Genomic DNA, 14,690 nt, shown 5'->3' with positions numbered 1-14,690 from the left:
TTGCTGTTCATTGAGATTAATTTTTGTTTTTGTTTTCCAAATGACTTCTTCATTTCTCTAACAGAACTCTTGCCAGGAACATTCGCAGGTAATACTTCAAAATGAAAATATCTTATTCCCCTTGAAGATCTTCCTAACTATGCACTAATAAATAAATAGCAGCACCCCATAAAATCAGAAAGTTGGAAGAGACTTGAGCAGATAAACTTCTATGGAATGGAAAATCACTTTTCTAATAAAGTTATTGCCCTCATAAATATATGTGTAGAGACCATAATTCAGACTGGTTCCTCAGAAGTAGACACATAAATCAATCACATTGTTTTTTCTTTTTCTTTTGTCTCTCATGTACATATGTGTGGGAGCATGAACCATCATTGCCTTAGCCTTCCTCTCATAATGGTGGGTGTCTATTATTAAGAAGAACCAGCAAGTATAAATATGAACACAAAATTCATGATCATTATAAACTGGCAATGATTAGCTACTCTGCAAGCACACTGTTCAATTTACAATAAAATCCTTCCATTCTCACTAAAGAATGTATGTAATTAGTCTAGACTCACAAACTTCAACTAGTATTTGGTAGGCAGCAATCCGATTCATATTTTGCAAGTGGAAGGTGGTTACTGCTTTTCCAGTTGCCTCTGACCCTTTGGATTTTGAGCTTGCATTCATCAGAAAATGGACCTCTTGAAAAACATTTGCTGAGAAAAGAAGGCAGGAGCTCTCTTCAGCTGCCCTCAGCAATACACACTGAACCTGAGAAGGAGCAAGGGAGCAGTGAGGAGAGCCCTTGTCCCTGGCCAACTTTCAGAGAGCCCCAGTGCCTCTCAGGATCCAGGTCCTCATCAGGCTGCAGCACAACTGTGATGCCTATTTCCTCTCCCAAGGAGTGTAGTCTTAACAGCAGGTGCCCTCGGGACACCTCAAACTTACTCAATGCCTATTTGGCAAAATAGTTACAATGAAGCCAATAAATTCACCACCTTAATTTAAAAGAGGCATATCTCAAAAAATAATAAATAAATAAATAAATAATAAATTTTTAAAAAGCCTTGGCAGCTAAAACACTACAAATAAAAACAGAAAAAAAAAAAAAAAAAAAGAAAGCTGTATTTACCCCCTGTATTAGGAAACGCATACCTTTAAATATTTAATAATTGTGTCTTTTTTCTACATGAAAATCATCAATAGATGATCTTGAACACCCAAAAGAATGTTTTGCCATTCCTACAGAGAATAACAGGAGAGTCTTTTTCCAAACTGGCAGAAGGGAAACAAGGGTCAGAAGGGGTTAGTCACTAGTTACTCTTTTAACCCAAGGTCACACACCTAAATCTCTGATGCAAAAGACTACATTTCTCTTTCCTTCTTTGTGTCTTGGGCTCTCTGTTCCCCTCATCTGAACAGTTTTCCCTTTAGTCAACAGACAAAACACAGACATTTCCATGAATGTGTTCTATAATCAGGACTGTCAATTAGGAGAAACCGATCCTTCTCAGACTTTTTTCTAAACACTTGAAAAGAACAATCTATATATACTTAAATCTTTGTATTTTCAAGAAGATTAAGCTCTGACGTTTTCTAATTTTAGTGAAAGTCACTAAATAGGGAAAGCAAATCTTTGATCCATCAGAGAAGAAAAATGTATACCTTCTGAATTAATTGTATATTATATATAATCTCAAGTCAAGACTTAAATGTAATACTAAAATATATATAATTTAATGTGCACTTCAGATAAACATTTAAAACATAAAAATAACTTCATGTAATACAAGTAATCATTATAGCATCCTAAAGTAACATATTTATATAAAGCAAAACATCCTTATTCTCTACTGATAGAATCTAAATGAAACATTTTAATATCTTACTCTTTTGGATAATTAAACAATAAATTCCATTAACTTTACATTTATCCATAGATTAATATAATTTAGTTTACCTGTGCTCTGAGTGCAATGTATGAAGTAGTAGAAACTGCAGAAACCCAGCAAACATAACAGCAGCATCGGAGTGGTTAACTAAATGCCACTGGCATCAAATCATTGAATTTCAGCTAGCAATGGCAGCAAATGCACAACACAATTAAAAAATCCACCAAAATAAAAAATTTTAAATAAAATTCCCAGTGGTCCTTGCATTCTAAATCAAAGTCAAAAAAGCCTGCAGTGTCCAACATTATACAACAGTGACACTAAACAAGGCCATAAGTGCTGCTGTCATCAAAACAGATCTCTGCAGTGTACAGATTCTCATTGATTACAGCATTAATCTATAGTGCTCTGTGCTGTACTAAAGTGGCTCCCAGAGTAGCATACACTAAAGCTCTTTTAGCTCCGCAATTAACCATTTCCTAAAACAATGCACAGAAGCTGCTACCTTCCTCCAGCCAGAGAGATGAAACGCTGTGGTCCTTAAAGCTAACACAGAAGAAAAGACTCAGGCAAATGTTCAGGAGCTCATCTTGTACCCACTGACACTCACTGCAATACCTATGGGTTAAGATGACAAGGCTGAGCAGACGCCTGACCGTCAGACCACAGAAAACTCACCTGAAATGATTTGGTTCCATTATCAATCACTGGCAACGGTCCTGCCAAGCCCTGTGTAACAGATCATTTCCTCTGCAGTTTCCCTAACTGAGGAATCTTACTCAGCTCAGTGACAACAACTGGCACCAGAAAGCATAAACCAAGAGTATACAATCGATTGTTGGGAACACAGGCAAAAGCGCTTCTTCAGGCTGATCTGGTACAGCCAGCCTAGTGCTAATGGTGGCTCATCTCCAGAGGGCAAAAGGACAACCTCAAATAGGTTTTGCCAGGGAGTTGGGGACAGGAGAAGGTGGCTCGTATTTCTGATATTTTTAAAGATGCATATTTTTGATGACTGTAGATGCATAATTCATAATACAATAGATTTTTTTCTGAGACACAGAATAATTATCCTCTCATTGGGTCACCTACATTTTACTTCACCCATATTTTGTGTTACAGAACAACAGCAACAGTAACAACAAAATTAGTTGATTTGAAATTGTTACTATCTCAATTACATTTTTAATGTAGTATAACATTCAGATTCCAGAAACAGCAATGAATAATGACATACTTCTCTAATCATCTTGGGATTATTTGCTGAACAATCAAGGTGGACTGCTTCTAGTTTGTTTTAGAAAATGAAATGGTCAAATGATAACAGAGAGAAAATGAGGAACATCTTTCATTTATTTAAAACAAATGGCACTGTGTTTACTTAAATTACATGTACTTGTCAAAAATAATTATCTCATGAGAAAAAAATTAAAACTGAACCATGGATCATCTCATTACCAAAACAACTGCAAAATATCAGCCTTAAATGAAATCACTAATTTGAACAATTTTTCTCTCTTAAAAGAACATATTTATGGTCTCATTCAGAATATTTTTTTTTTTTATTTTCTCAAACTTCCGCCTATGCTTAAAGCTAGCTGTAGTCAAACCTGACCAAGTTATTGTTGGGAAAAGCAAAAGGGAAATAAACATTAATTGAATGCTTATTAAGTGCCAAATATTATACTGTCTATTAATTTTAGTTAATTTATTTCTCATAGGCATATGAAAAAATCAGTAATACTTATTCCATATTAGAGATGGGGTTTAGAAAAGCTAGTTAACTTGCCCAAAGTCACATGATTTATAATTAGCAGAGTTGGAATTTGAAGTTGGCTTTCTCTGTTTTGAAAGCCACATATGAGCTTTTCACTACATCAAGGTAGTTAGGAGTTCCTGCAATTATTTTGTTGAATTACTTCAAAGTTATGTCAGTTTTTGTGCAAGTACTCGTGACTTGTTGGCGGTGCAGTGGGGCCCTATAATGATAAACTTCTATTTCTCATGTTTGGAGGTGGTGAGGATTTTCCGGAGCAGCTAATGGGGCTGCAGTCTTATACTTGCTGAACTTAAGTTGCTTCCATTATGATATGGTCATTAAGAAGACATACAGATGGCATGGTCTAGAGGTAGACCTGCTGGCCCAGCAAGTATACAGAAGAGAAACAATAGAAAGCGAGTCAAAACTTTCAACAACCAACATACTCATTTTTGTCTGGTTGAAATCATTACCATATACTTTTCTTTGACTAGAATTTAAGAATGCATGAATCAGGCTGGGCGCGGTGGCTCATGCCTATAATATCGGCACTTTGGGAGGCTGAGGCAGGTGGATCACCTGAAGTCAGGAGTTTGAAACCAGCCTGGCCAATATGGTGAAACCCTACCTCTACTAAAAATGCAAAAAATTAGCTGAGTGTGGTGGCAGGTGCCTGTAATCCCAGTTACTTGGGAAGATGAGGCAGGAGAATTGCTTGAACCCAGGAAGCAGAGGTTGCAGTGAGCCAAGATTGTGCCATTGCACGCCAGCTTGGGTGACAGAAAGATTCCATCTCCCCCCCCCCAAAAAAAAATGCATGAATCATATAAGCCTATGTAGGCTTGTCAACTGAAATAAAATATTTTAATACACTGCATGTGTCTATTGTTGTGCTTGAGTTGTGAGATTTTAAAAAAATATTTATTTCTCTATTCCTATTTCTTTTGTTTATTATCCAGTATGGGCTTATTTCAAATTATATAATCATTTTAAATGTCATTAATCTAATATTTGTCCCTCATTCCATCTCATGAATTTTTATTAATTTATTATAATTACGTTGAGTTCCCTAAAGTGCCTTGATACAAGAAAATTTATCAAATAGTAACAAATTGCATTTCTAACAGAAAATACTTAATAGACCAAAGAGGGTTTGATAACAAATTGCATTTCTAACAGAAAATACTTAATAAACCCAAACAGGGTTTATTAATCAAAATGGTATTCATGGCTTTCAAAATTACAGAATCAAAGCTGAGAATCAATATTAGAAGAGATTAATGTTGATCTTACTCTAAAATACCCTCACTCATTTCTGGGTACCACATACTATGAGCTTTCATGCATAGTAACAAGTGTTATTCACTGGAGCCACTGTCTAGGTAAAAGTAGAAAAAAATCTTTCTATTTTCATTTTTTAAATTCCAAAATTTATGTTAACAATATTTACTCATTTAAAATATTTCTACAGCTCTTCCATCTTGAGCCATATATATCCTTTTTCTGGGTTATATATTTCACAGCCTCATACTTAGTTGTGATTCCACAGCTATATCAAAGATCAGAAAACTGATTTCCCTTGGGAGAGAACACATAAAACCTAACATCAATTGCAATTTTGAGCTTGCTTCATATATTCCATTTGACCTTGTCCTATTGTAGTTTAGGTCAAGGCCTGCATTTGTGAAAAGGTTTTGGTTCTTTCACAAGAACCCAGGAACCATTATTTTTAAAAAGTGACACAAACTTCCTATTTTTGAATTGACATTCCACTAATGATGACTGCAATTTGTCATGTATCTCTCATTCTTTGTATGAGATAGTAAAGCATAGAACACATTGACAGAAAAGAAAACCCATGAACAATTAAGTAACCTGCTATTTTTTAAATTATTTTCACAGGACATTGATTTTCTCATCTTCAAATCTTTCTTGATGTGACTATTACACAGGAATAAATCATAAATATAATTAATCATCTTAAAATCTTTAGGGTTATATTATAAACCCTACAATCTCATTTCAGAGAAACAGATTAAAGATAAAGTTGGTAACTGGAAACTTTATTCAATTAAGAACACTGTACCCCTGACACACAGAGAATAGAAATATTTTGACTGGAAAATAGATACAGAGGGAGTGTTAAATAGAGATCTGGGTACAACTGGGACAAAAATGAAGTGGGATTACCATTATCTATTTCTTACCAGCAACTCCTCGTCGAGCTTCAATTGTTCTCTCTTCGGAATCAACAGACCTTACTTCTTCCCACCCTTCTGAAGAGACATGAATCCCAGGTGCGCACATGACAGCAACCTTGCAAATAAATCCAGCTTCAGAGATTTAAGCTTTGCTGTTTAAACCACTCGCTGCTGCTCAAGATCTAATCTAAGAAGAGTGTGAAGTGCCTCCTTCATCACTCTGCTTATATCATTGAACAACAGGACCAGCAGAAAATGGAAACTGAAATAAAACATTGGTGTGAAAACAAGAAAGTCTCCTTGCATGACTGACTCAGGTCACTGCAGGCACTGTGCAGTTATCCAAAGGATTGCTTGGATAAAATACTGTAGACAAGCTTCGGTGGGCCTGGTGGCGTGGGGACTGGTAGCATTTACTGAGGAGAAGCATATTGGCATCTCTGTTGGGTTTTAACCAGATCCACAGGATTCAGGAAATAAGCTCTCTGCCAGATGACACTATGCTCCTAGCCATTCCTTCTGTTTACTTATCGCCCAAATTACTCTAACTAGTGTCCTTTGTCCTGCTGCGAGCTTATTTGTGGAGAAGGCTAAATAAAGGATTTTTATGACAATGAAATGGCCATTGGCCCATAGAACGATTTCTTAACATAACTCTTCTGCTTTTGTTCAGTACTATTAAAATTAATTAAATGGGAGCACTTATTATTATATCTTTGATTTATGAAGAAAAACACTTTTTTTGTTTCTTCTTGAAATATTTGAACTTAGGCTGTATTTTTAACTATTATATATTCTTTACATAATACTTACCTCTTATTACAAAAACTTTTTAAGGTAGGTCCTCTTTCCCTATTGTTTTATTTTTCTATCAGATTCAAATACATATATATGTGAATATATTATATATAGATTCCTATGATATGTGACATGGTACAAAATTAATACACACTTCTGAAATATGAAGAGCTGTACCTTCTGATAAATGAGATGCATTTTCCTACTTTATGGAAAAAAATATGTATATTTATCTACCTTAACTGTAGTCTTTTCACTAAAACAAACAAACTAAAAATTTCACATGTAATTTTAATTTAAGCATATATTCCTGCAGGTAATTATTAATGTTTTGGAGTTCAATACAGAAAATGTTGTAAATAGCAAAAATAACACAATCACCTTGCATTTACATATATTTCACACTTCCTAAATAATATTCATGTGCTTCAAAATGAATCTGAGAGGTAACAAAGATGGACAGCATTAACAAGAGAATCAACCATGTAGAGAAACAGACATGGAGTATTACCAAGACTGGTTTACCCTGGAAATGAAATTCCTAAGTCACTAACCTAAGGCTTCTACTTCACCAAACTTTCATTTTCAAATTAAACTTTGGTAGTAATATATAGCCAGAAAGTACAGATAAAAACCCATTTCTATCAAATGCCAATATTTTTAATGTTGAAATATTAATCACATATAATATCTTAGAAATTCCTTTTTATTCCTCCATAGTCGTATTAATTCCATACACAAAATAAATCTGATTTTCAAATCACAAATCTCCTACAAGTATCCTTTGAAGTAATAATCAATAATGTATTGATTTTCTAAGTTCTGTACACCACCAGCGTATTAGGGACAGTACTGAAGTACTATACAAAAAATGTATATATTATTTCCAAACTCTTCCAAAGTACTTTCAAAAGCTGAAAAACATCTCTACTCATCTATAGCTGACTTACTTATGTAATATCATCTGTTGCTTACAATTATACCTTGTAAAAAATGTATACTTCCATATAAACAAATATACCAATCATTTTAAATAATGAGGATGTCTATAAAATTTACTGTTGATAGGATGTAAATCTAGCATCTCATTCTTTATGGACTACAGAATAAAGACTGCCCAGGTAGAACTAACACATTACTACTGAGTTGACTGTCTAAATCTGCTGTGTGAGCCCTGCTATATTGTATTAACGTACTGGCACTTAAGAATCAATAGCAGGACAAACTCTGGATAGAAGAGGGTAAATATATTGTCTTTTAATCTGTACATGTGGAAACTCTAGATCCTTTTAGTAATACCAAGATTCTTAATCTTTACAAGCAGGAGCAGAATGTAATATTTATGAAAGGTTATGGCATAAAATTATGTTCAGGTTCGCGATACCTCCTCTGAGAGGTTTTCATTGACTAAACCCAATGCACATTAATCTTTTTGTTTAGTACTTCCCTTTAGGTCTTCAAGGGAGAGCCAGTCTTACATAATCTTTCATTCTGTTATTTCTTCCAGTTTTCACTGATCCCTGCATGCATGCATTCAAAACTCCTTTCATCTAACAAAAATTCTGAATATCAACTATACTAAGCACTGGAGTAAAAGGAAAAAATATACAGAACAGGTCTGTGCCTTAAACGTTTAAATGCTATTATTATTCCCATGCTACAGGTGAGGAAACCGAGGCTTAGGTATGATAAATGACAATCAAGTCAGTGGCAACACCAGAATTTGAATTCAACAAAAGCAATAATAATCAAAGTTAATATCGCTTTAGATTACCACTTCCTTAAATCTGGAGGCTCTCACCTGACATCTGGTTCAAGGCTGTGTTCTTGGTAGTTTGTGATTGAGGCAAATAAATCTGCACTAAGTAAAACATACATTATGCTATTGGCTAAGGTCCTCTGTGAGAATCCAGTATAGCTCTGCCATGCCATGATCTCACAACACCAGTTTACAGAGATGTCAGCAGATGGTTTAAAATAAAAGGGCCCCAATCACATGTATTCAGGACACACTGCATATTCTAGTTTTTCTAGAAAAGTAACAAGGCACATTACCAGAAAATGTGGTCAGAAGTCCTGCATTGAGGACATTTTCAGCTAAAGTTAGCACTGGCTAAACTTATTTGAGCATAAACAATATTTTTGGCAACATTTACTAAGCCCGTTATTTTGCAGTAATAGTTGGAAAAATGCTTGCATTATTAATACTGTGTATTCTGATTTTTGTTAAGCTATCCTGAGGAACAAGAATGAGAGAGAAGTATTGGATCCCATTTTATAGATTAAGAGTTGATGTTCAGGACCATGTTGTTCCTTTAGGTAGTTTCTGTAATAAAAGGGACTCAAGTCTTGTTCTGTCACTGTGGTATCTGTGTTTCTGCTACCACAAATTATCAGCTCAGCCATCCCTCCTGACCCAGATAGACAGCTTCTGTACCAAAGTTCCATTTATTAAACTCTACATAATCAAATGGAGGCAAATGTTTTTAGTTTTCTTTCTTTCTTTCCCTCCCTCCCTCCCTCCATCTCTTTCTTTTTTCCTTTCTTTTCCTTTCTTTCCCTTTCTTTTCCTTTCTTTCTTCCTTTCTTCCTTTCTCTCCCTCTCTCTCTCTCTCTTTCTTTCTTTTTATTTCTTTCTTTTTAGATGGAGTCTCGCTCTGTCGCCCAGACTGCAGCACAGTGGCGGGATCTCGGCTCACTGCAAGCTCCGCCTGCCGGGTTCACGCCATTCTCCTGCCTCAGCCTCCCGAGTAGCTGGGACTATAGGCACCCGCCACCACACTCGGCTAATTTTTCATATTTTTAGTAGAGACGGGGTTTCATCGTGTTAGCCAGGATGGTCTCGATCTCCTGACCTCGTGATCCACCTGCCTTGGCCTCCCGAAGTGCTGAGATTACAGGCATGAGCCACCGCGCCCGGCATATGTTTATTTCTTTTGCTGAAACTTAAAATATTTCAAGACAAAGTCCAACTGACATAGCCCAGTAAATTCCAATTGCATATAGCTAAACACAAAATAAATCAATATTCAAGATACAATTTGTGGAGTAACAATAACAAGATAGAAGGCAAAATTAGTTTTGAAGACATAAGAATTCTTAAAATATTAGGATTTGGGAAATTAACATATTTAGTTCAATTTCTTCCAGGATTGAGAATCTCTTTCACAATTACAATTTCCTGAGTTATAAGGCTTCAATTCCTCTTATATCACTATTTATAGGCTTTCCACAAGGGTGGTTTGGACATTAGAAGCAACTCTGGTTATAAAATGCCTAACTGGAAAAATGTAAAAGGTTAAAAAAGACTCCAAGTATTTGACGCTATCAAGGGGCCTCTGGATCCCAAATTGCTCTGAAATTCAAATTCAAATTAAGTTACAGATATGGAAATTATTGTTTTCAAAGTGTAGTAATGATGCTACTTATAAATGAATATGAGCACCCAATGAATTATATTCTTTGTTTTACAGTGTGTTAAAGGACAAGCATGTTTAAAAGAGATCTTCGATGAGAACTGGTCTGTATCATTTGCTTTGATTTGTCATGTTTTCTAAGCTAAGGAGCCCTACAGCTTCCAGACCCTGACCTAACCATATGGAGAAATTGAGGCAATTACTGGATATGGAATAAAAGGGATCAGAACAGCAAACATGTCAAAATGTCAGACAGTGCCAGGATGTGACCCAGGGTTGAGAAGGGAATTTTTCAGAGATAATATTTTTAGGAGATTTGGAGAGACGATGTTTGGGTAGGACAGGAAGATCAAGAAAGATATAAAAGGTAAGTTTGTAGTGTGCCTAATTAATAAACCTGATTCACCTACTACCATGGAATGTCTCTCCTCCAATTTTTACCTTCTGACTGATCTTACACATTACCTACAGGAGATCTTTTGAGTGCTTTTCATGGTGATGAGATATTTAAAGGATAATCACAAGCTGACAATTTCAGTCTTAAGATGGGCACAAATGTTTTAGTCATTACTGTATTCCTCTGTAAAAGACAAAAAACATGTCAGAAGAAAAAGGATTCCAATTTACAAAGCCAACATTTTAGCTCTCTGAGCACCATTTCTGAGCATCTGCCTGTTCTTTGTAACTTTAATAATTGATCCCACAGGAGTGGAAAAAGTTTTGAGCTTAAAACTAGGTGGGAAAGGTATTATAGAATGAGGTATCACTGACCAAGGACCAAATTTAATGTTATTTTCTTGGTGTAGGATTATATTACAATGTAGGCAATACAAATTCAGTCTATAAAATCCACTTAACGAACAGATGAGCAGAATGAGATTTCAATTTATTGCAACAGACTTATTGTGTGTTTTTGTTTTCATCCAAGGTTCAGACAGAAATAAGATTACTCATTTACCTAAGCTGTGTCAAGTTTTACATTCATCCTTTCATTATGGAGAAAGCACTCTGAGTGTCCTGGTCTTGTACAAAGATGCAAAGTTAAAAAAGAGGTTAAAAATTTGCAATTTCCTGCTTCTTAGGAGGGAAACATTCTCATGGCCCTGTGTGGTTTAAAAATGCAAGCCCCCCCCACCATTGTAAGTCTTGATTTATTCAGGCATATTGCTGAAGTATCACTTCACATACTTACAGATCTAATTTTCTCATTTCATTTCCGGCACTTGGAGGTTGGAGATTTCTTTTTCACACAAATTCAGCTATGCTTTTAAAAACGTTATCTTTATGCATCATTTATAGGTTTTCTCAGTGGAATTTGGGGGGTTTGGGGAGAATTTTGTTTGTTTTTTTGTTTTGCCTACTTTTAATTTCTTCAGCCTCAGAAGCCATGTTACTGTAAACTGGAAGTAATTTCAAGTGGTGTCCTAGTTAGCTTTTTCCCTTTGATATGCTGACAGTTTTAAATCTGATTTGTCAGTTCAAATGCCATTAATTGGATATATTTATTTGTCTTCACAGAAGTACAATTCAAGTAATGCTATCTGAAGTAACAGTGCCTTCTTTATTATCCTATTGCCTACACACCTAGTTGCTTCCTAGGTATGGTCATGGACATCAGCTATTTCTTCCCTAAAAAAAAAAAAAAATCAACAAATCAAACAAGCTAAGTAGAAATGTTACACAAAATATGACGAGACTTAAAATACCAAGTTATTAAAGAAAGCACACAGTCAAGTAGAGTCAAGATCATTTACATGATGTATAAGCTAAGTAATTAAATGCTACACAGAAGTGTATTTCTCACTCCATTATTTCTGCACATCATTCTACTTTTCTATTTATATGTATCCACCTGTTGTCCTCTCTATGTGAGAAGTATTTTGAAAATCTATTAGGAATTAAACAAAACAAATCAAAACCAGTGGTTTTCCAGAATAGAAGGCTCCCTAAATTCTACCTCAGCTGAATTTCCAACCAAATCACATAAGGCCAGTACTTTCTCTGGGTTATACTTTGCCTACAGGACCAGACTACTTCTTGCTTGTTTATTCTTCTCTCAAATAATTTTGAAAATTTTTTCTTGAAAATATTTATGAACTTTGTGTCAAGATATAGATATACATATAGTCTTCTACCTCTAAAACAATATTTATTTCAAAAAATAAACAGTCACACTATAAAACATAAATAAGACAAATGTAGAGCTAGAATCTTTAAAAAGTAAAGTGGTGAGAGTGGCTGAAGCTACCCAGCCCACTGAAAGGCAGTGCAGGTGGGTAGAGGCTACTGGAGCTGCAATGTCCTGTCCTGCCAGGAGAGAAGTCAGTCCATGCCTAAAGCTCCTCCCATTAATTGGGCTAAAAGAAACCCCAATCAATCTCTCCCAGGGTTGCTACTTGCAAAGTGCCATATACCCTGTGACTTGGGATCAAGGTACTGGAAACTATGGAAGAAAAAAGTCTATGCTATATACCCAACAAGAATATCATTCAAGAAATGATAACAAACTAACGGCATCTTACTATCCCCAGACTCTCACTGAAAAAATTAACAAAGGACATGCCCTTACAAGAAGAAAAATAAAGCAGAAAGGGAAAATGAGAAGTAACGAAGAACAATGAAATCATTTAAACGTGTTGGCAATTAAGTATTAACCATAATAACACTGATATCTATTTATGTGAATATTGAAACATAAGTTGAACTTAAATTCCAAATCATATCATAGAAGATAGAATAAAGATAGTAAATTTTTGAGAAAAGTGAAAGAATGCTAAAGTCTTCTTTCGTAGACATATGATTTAATTTTAGATTTTACTAAAAAGTCCTAAAATTAAGTACTTCATTGAAAAGTTAAGGTTTGCATTAAAGGATAGAAATGAAATGCATAATGCCTTAAACTCTAAAAGAAATGAAGAGACATGGAAAACAACTTGTTCTATCTTTAAGAATGCATGAAAGGTAAAAAAGCAAAGCCAAGGAATGAATGGTAAATAGAAAACCTGAGCAAATACAAATACAAGAGAATATGTCTATGGTAGGGGTTTAAAAATACAAAACAAAACAAAACAAAAAGACAACAGAAAAAAATATAAGTATACTCATTTTGATATATATCCTGTTAGTTCTCTGTGCATATATGTAATCATTTTTTCAAAAATATACCATATAGTATACATATAATTAGCAATCCCTTTCCCTGAAGTATCACAAATATATTTTTATGTCATTAAATATAACAATATATAACAAGATTTTCATGGCTACACAATATTCCTGTAAACAGTGCCTTTTAACCAGTATCTTATTGTTGGAAACTAAGCTGACTTCCAATTTTTATATTATAGAGTTTGTTATCATAAAAAATATTTGCCCATATCTATCATAAAGTATTTATTATGTCAAGATACTCTTTGTGATTCAACCACATTTTATAAACTAAATATAAATAAGTCAGTCAGAGTTAATGATTGCAGCTATTAAATAAATTTGACAAGTTGACTCATTATTTGGGTTACAGACAAGTTCTTACATGATTTCAATTCTAAATACCAGGCTTGTTTGAGTTTGAGCTACTCCAATCACTATTCTAGCTCCCCCATTAACTGTGAAATACACAATCTCATGCTCAATTCAACTCAGTTTCCCAAAAGTCCTTAATTTCTAACCTAACTCATGGTTTCCCAAAGAAAGAGCTGTCTTGGCAGCCCCTACACCTAATTTAGAGCTCTTATTCTTTCTAGGGATTATGACAATTAAAATTTCAGCTTCTTTCCTTCTGATCACTTACTTGTCAGTCTGAGCTTCCTAATCTGTTTTGTTTTTCACTATTATTATTGATGTTAGTGATGTTGCTTTATTTCTTTCTTAAATTGAATAGCAATTCTCTCAATAACTCATGTAGTCTTTCTGTGCATAATTTTTTTTCTTTCATTAAAATACACACTAAGTTAATGTCTAATGGTAGGAATATTACAGTTACCTGTTTGTAGTTCAAAAATTAATGTCCAAATTACTAAAATAATTAAAGAAACAGAATCCTGAGAACACAGAAGTAATTACTTCTCTGTAATTAGAAGTTTCCATAATTACACAAGAAACAAAGTAAATAATATTCTGTCATCCAACGAAAAGATACCTACTGACCTAAGTAATTTTTCCCAAACGCATGGCCATACAATCAATAAACTTAACAGATATACCAAGAATTAGAAGACAAGAAAAACTACCCTTTTTCAAACCCAATCATCCTCAGTAGTACTTTGATATACATCTTTTCTCTATATACAATTATAAAATTTATTAGTTTCTTACTTTCTAATTACTTCTACAAATTAAAAAAAAGATTCAACAGTGTACAACTTAATCCAACAACTATAATTCCATGTATGTAACTGTAAACTATCACTTCAGTAACTATAAAACAGTACATAAATGTAGAAAGATGATTTCTCCATTTATGCTTATAATTAATTTCCCTTGGGAAAGCACATGCAAACCTTGAGAATAAAATTGAGTACTCCAAGAGAACGACTGAGGAGAAGGTGAAATTTGATTTTAGTTTTAAATCACAGCTAGAGATAGAGGACATTTTAAAAAGGCAGAACACTGCCAAATAATGGAGATGGAAAAG

General features: G+C 34.4%; 1 protein-coding gene across 5 annotated transcripts in view; it reads right to left on the bottom strand.

Annotated features, from left to right (window-relative positions):
- Positions 1–14,690, bottom strand: part of RIMS1 (regulating synaptic membrane exocytosis 1) — a 501,191-nt gene that overhangs the window by 184,228 nt on the left and 302,273 nt on the right. For 2 of the 5 annotated variants that reach the window (XM_011987100.1, XM_011987099.1), the window contains exon 1: positions 5,850–6,261. The exons of 2 other annotated variants lie outside the window; for them this stretch is intronic. In XM_011987100.1, the coding sequence (XP_011842490.1) occupies positions 5,850–5,949 (100 nt within the window). In that variant the 5' untranslated portion in view covers positions 5,950–6,261. Of the gene's footprint in view, positions 1–2,561; positions 2,760–5,849; positions 6,262–14,690 lie in introns of those variants that run through there. One more of the 5 variants, XM_011987101.1, reaches the window with a different exon arrangement.

This window comes from Mandrillus leucophaeus, unplaced genomic scaffold (assembly GCF_000951045.1).
Source record: "Mandrillus leucophaeus isolate KB7577 unplaced genomic scaffold, Mleu.le_1.0 Scaffold300, whole genome shotgun sequence".
Classification (NCBI taxonomy): Eukaryota; Metazoa; Chordata; class Mammalia; order Primates; family Cercopithecidae; genus Mandrillus; species Mandrillus leucophaeus.
The sequence above is the reverse complement of the archived record's forward strand: the minus strand, read 5'-3'. Positions and strand labels throughout refer to the sequence as shown.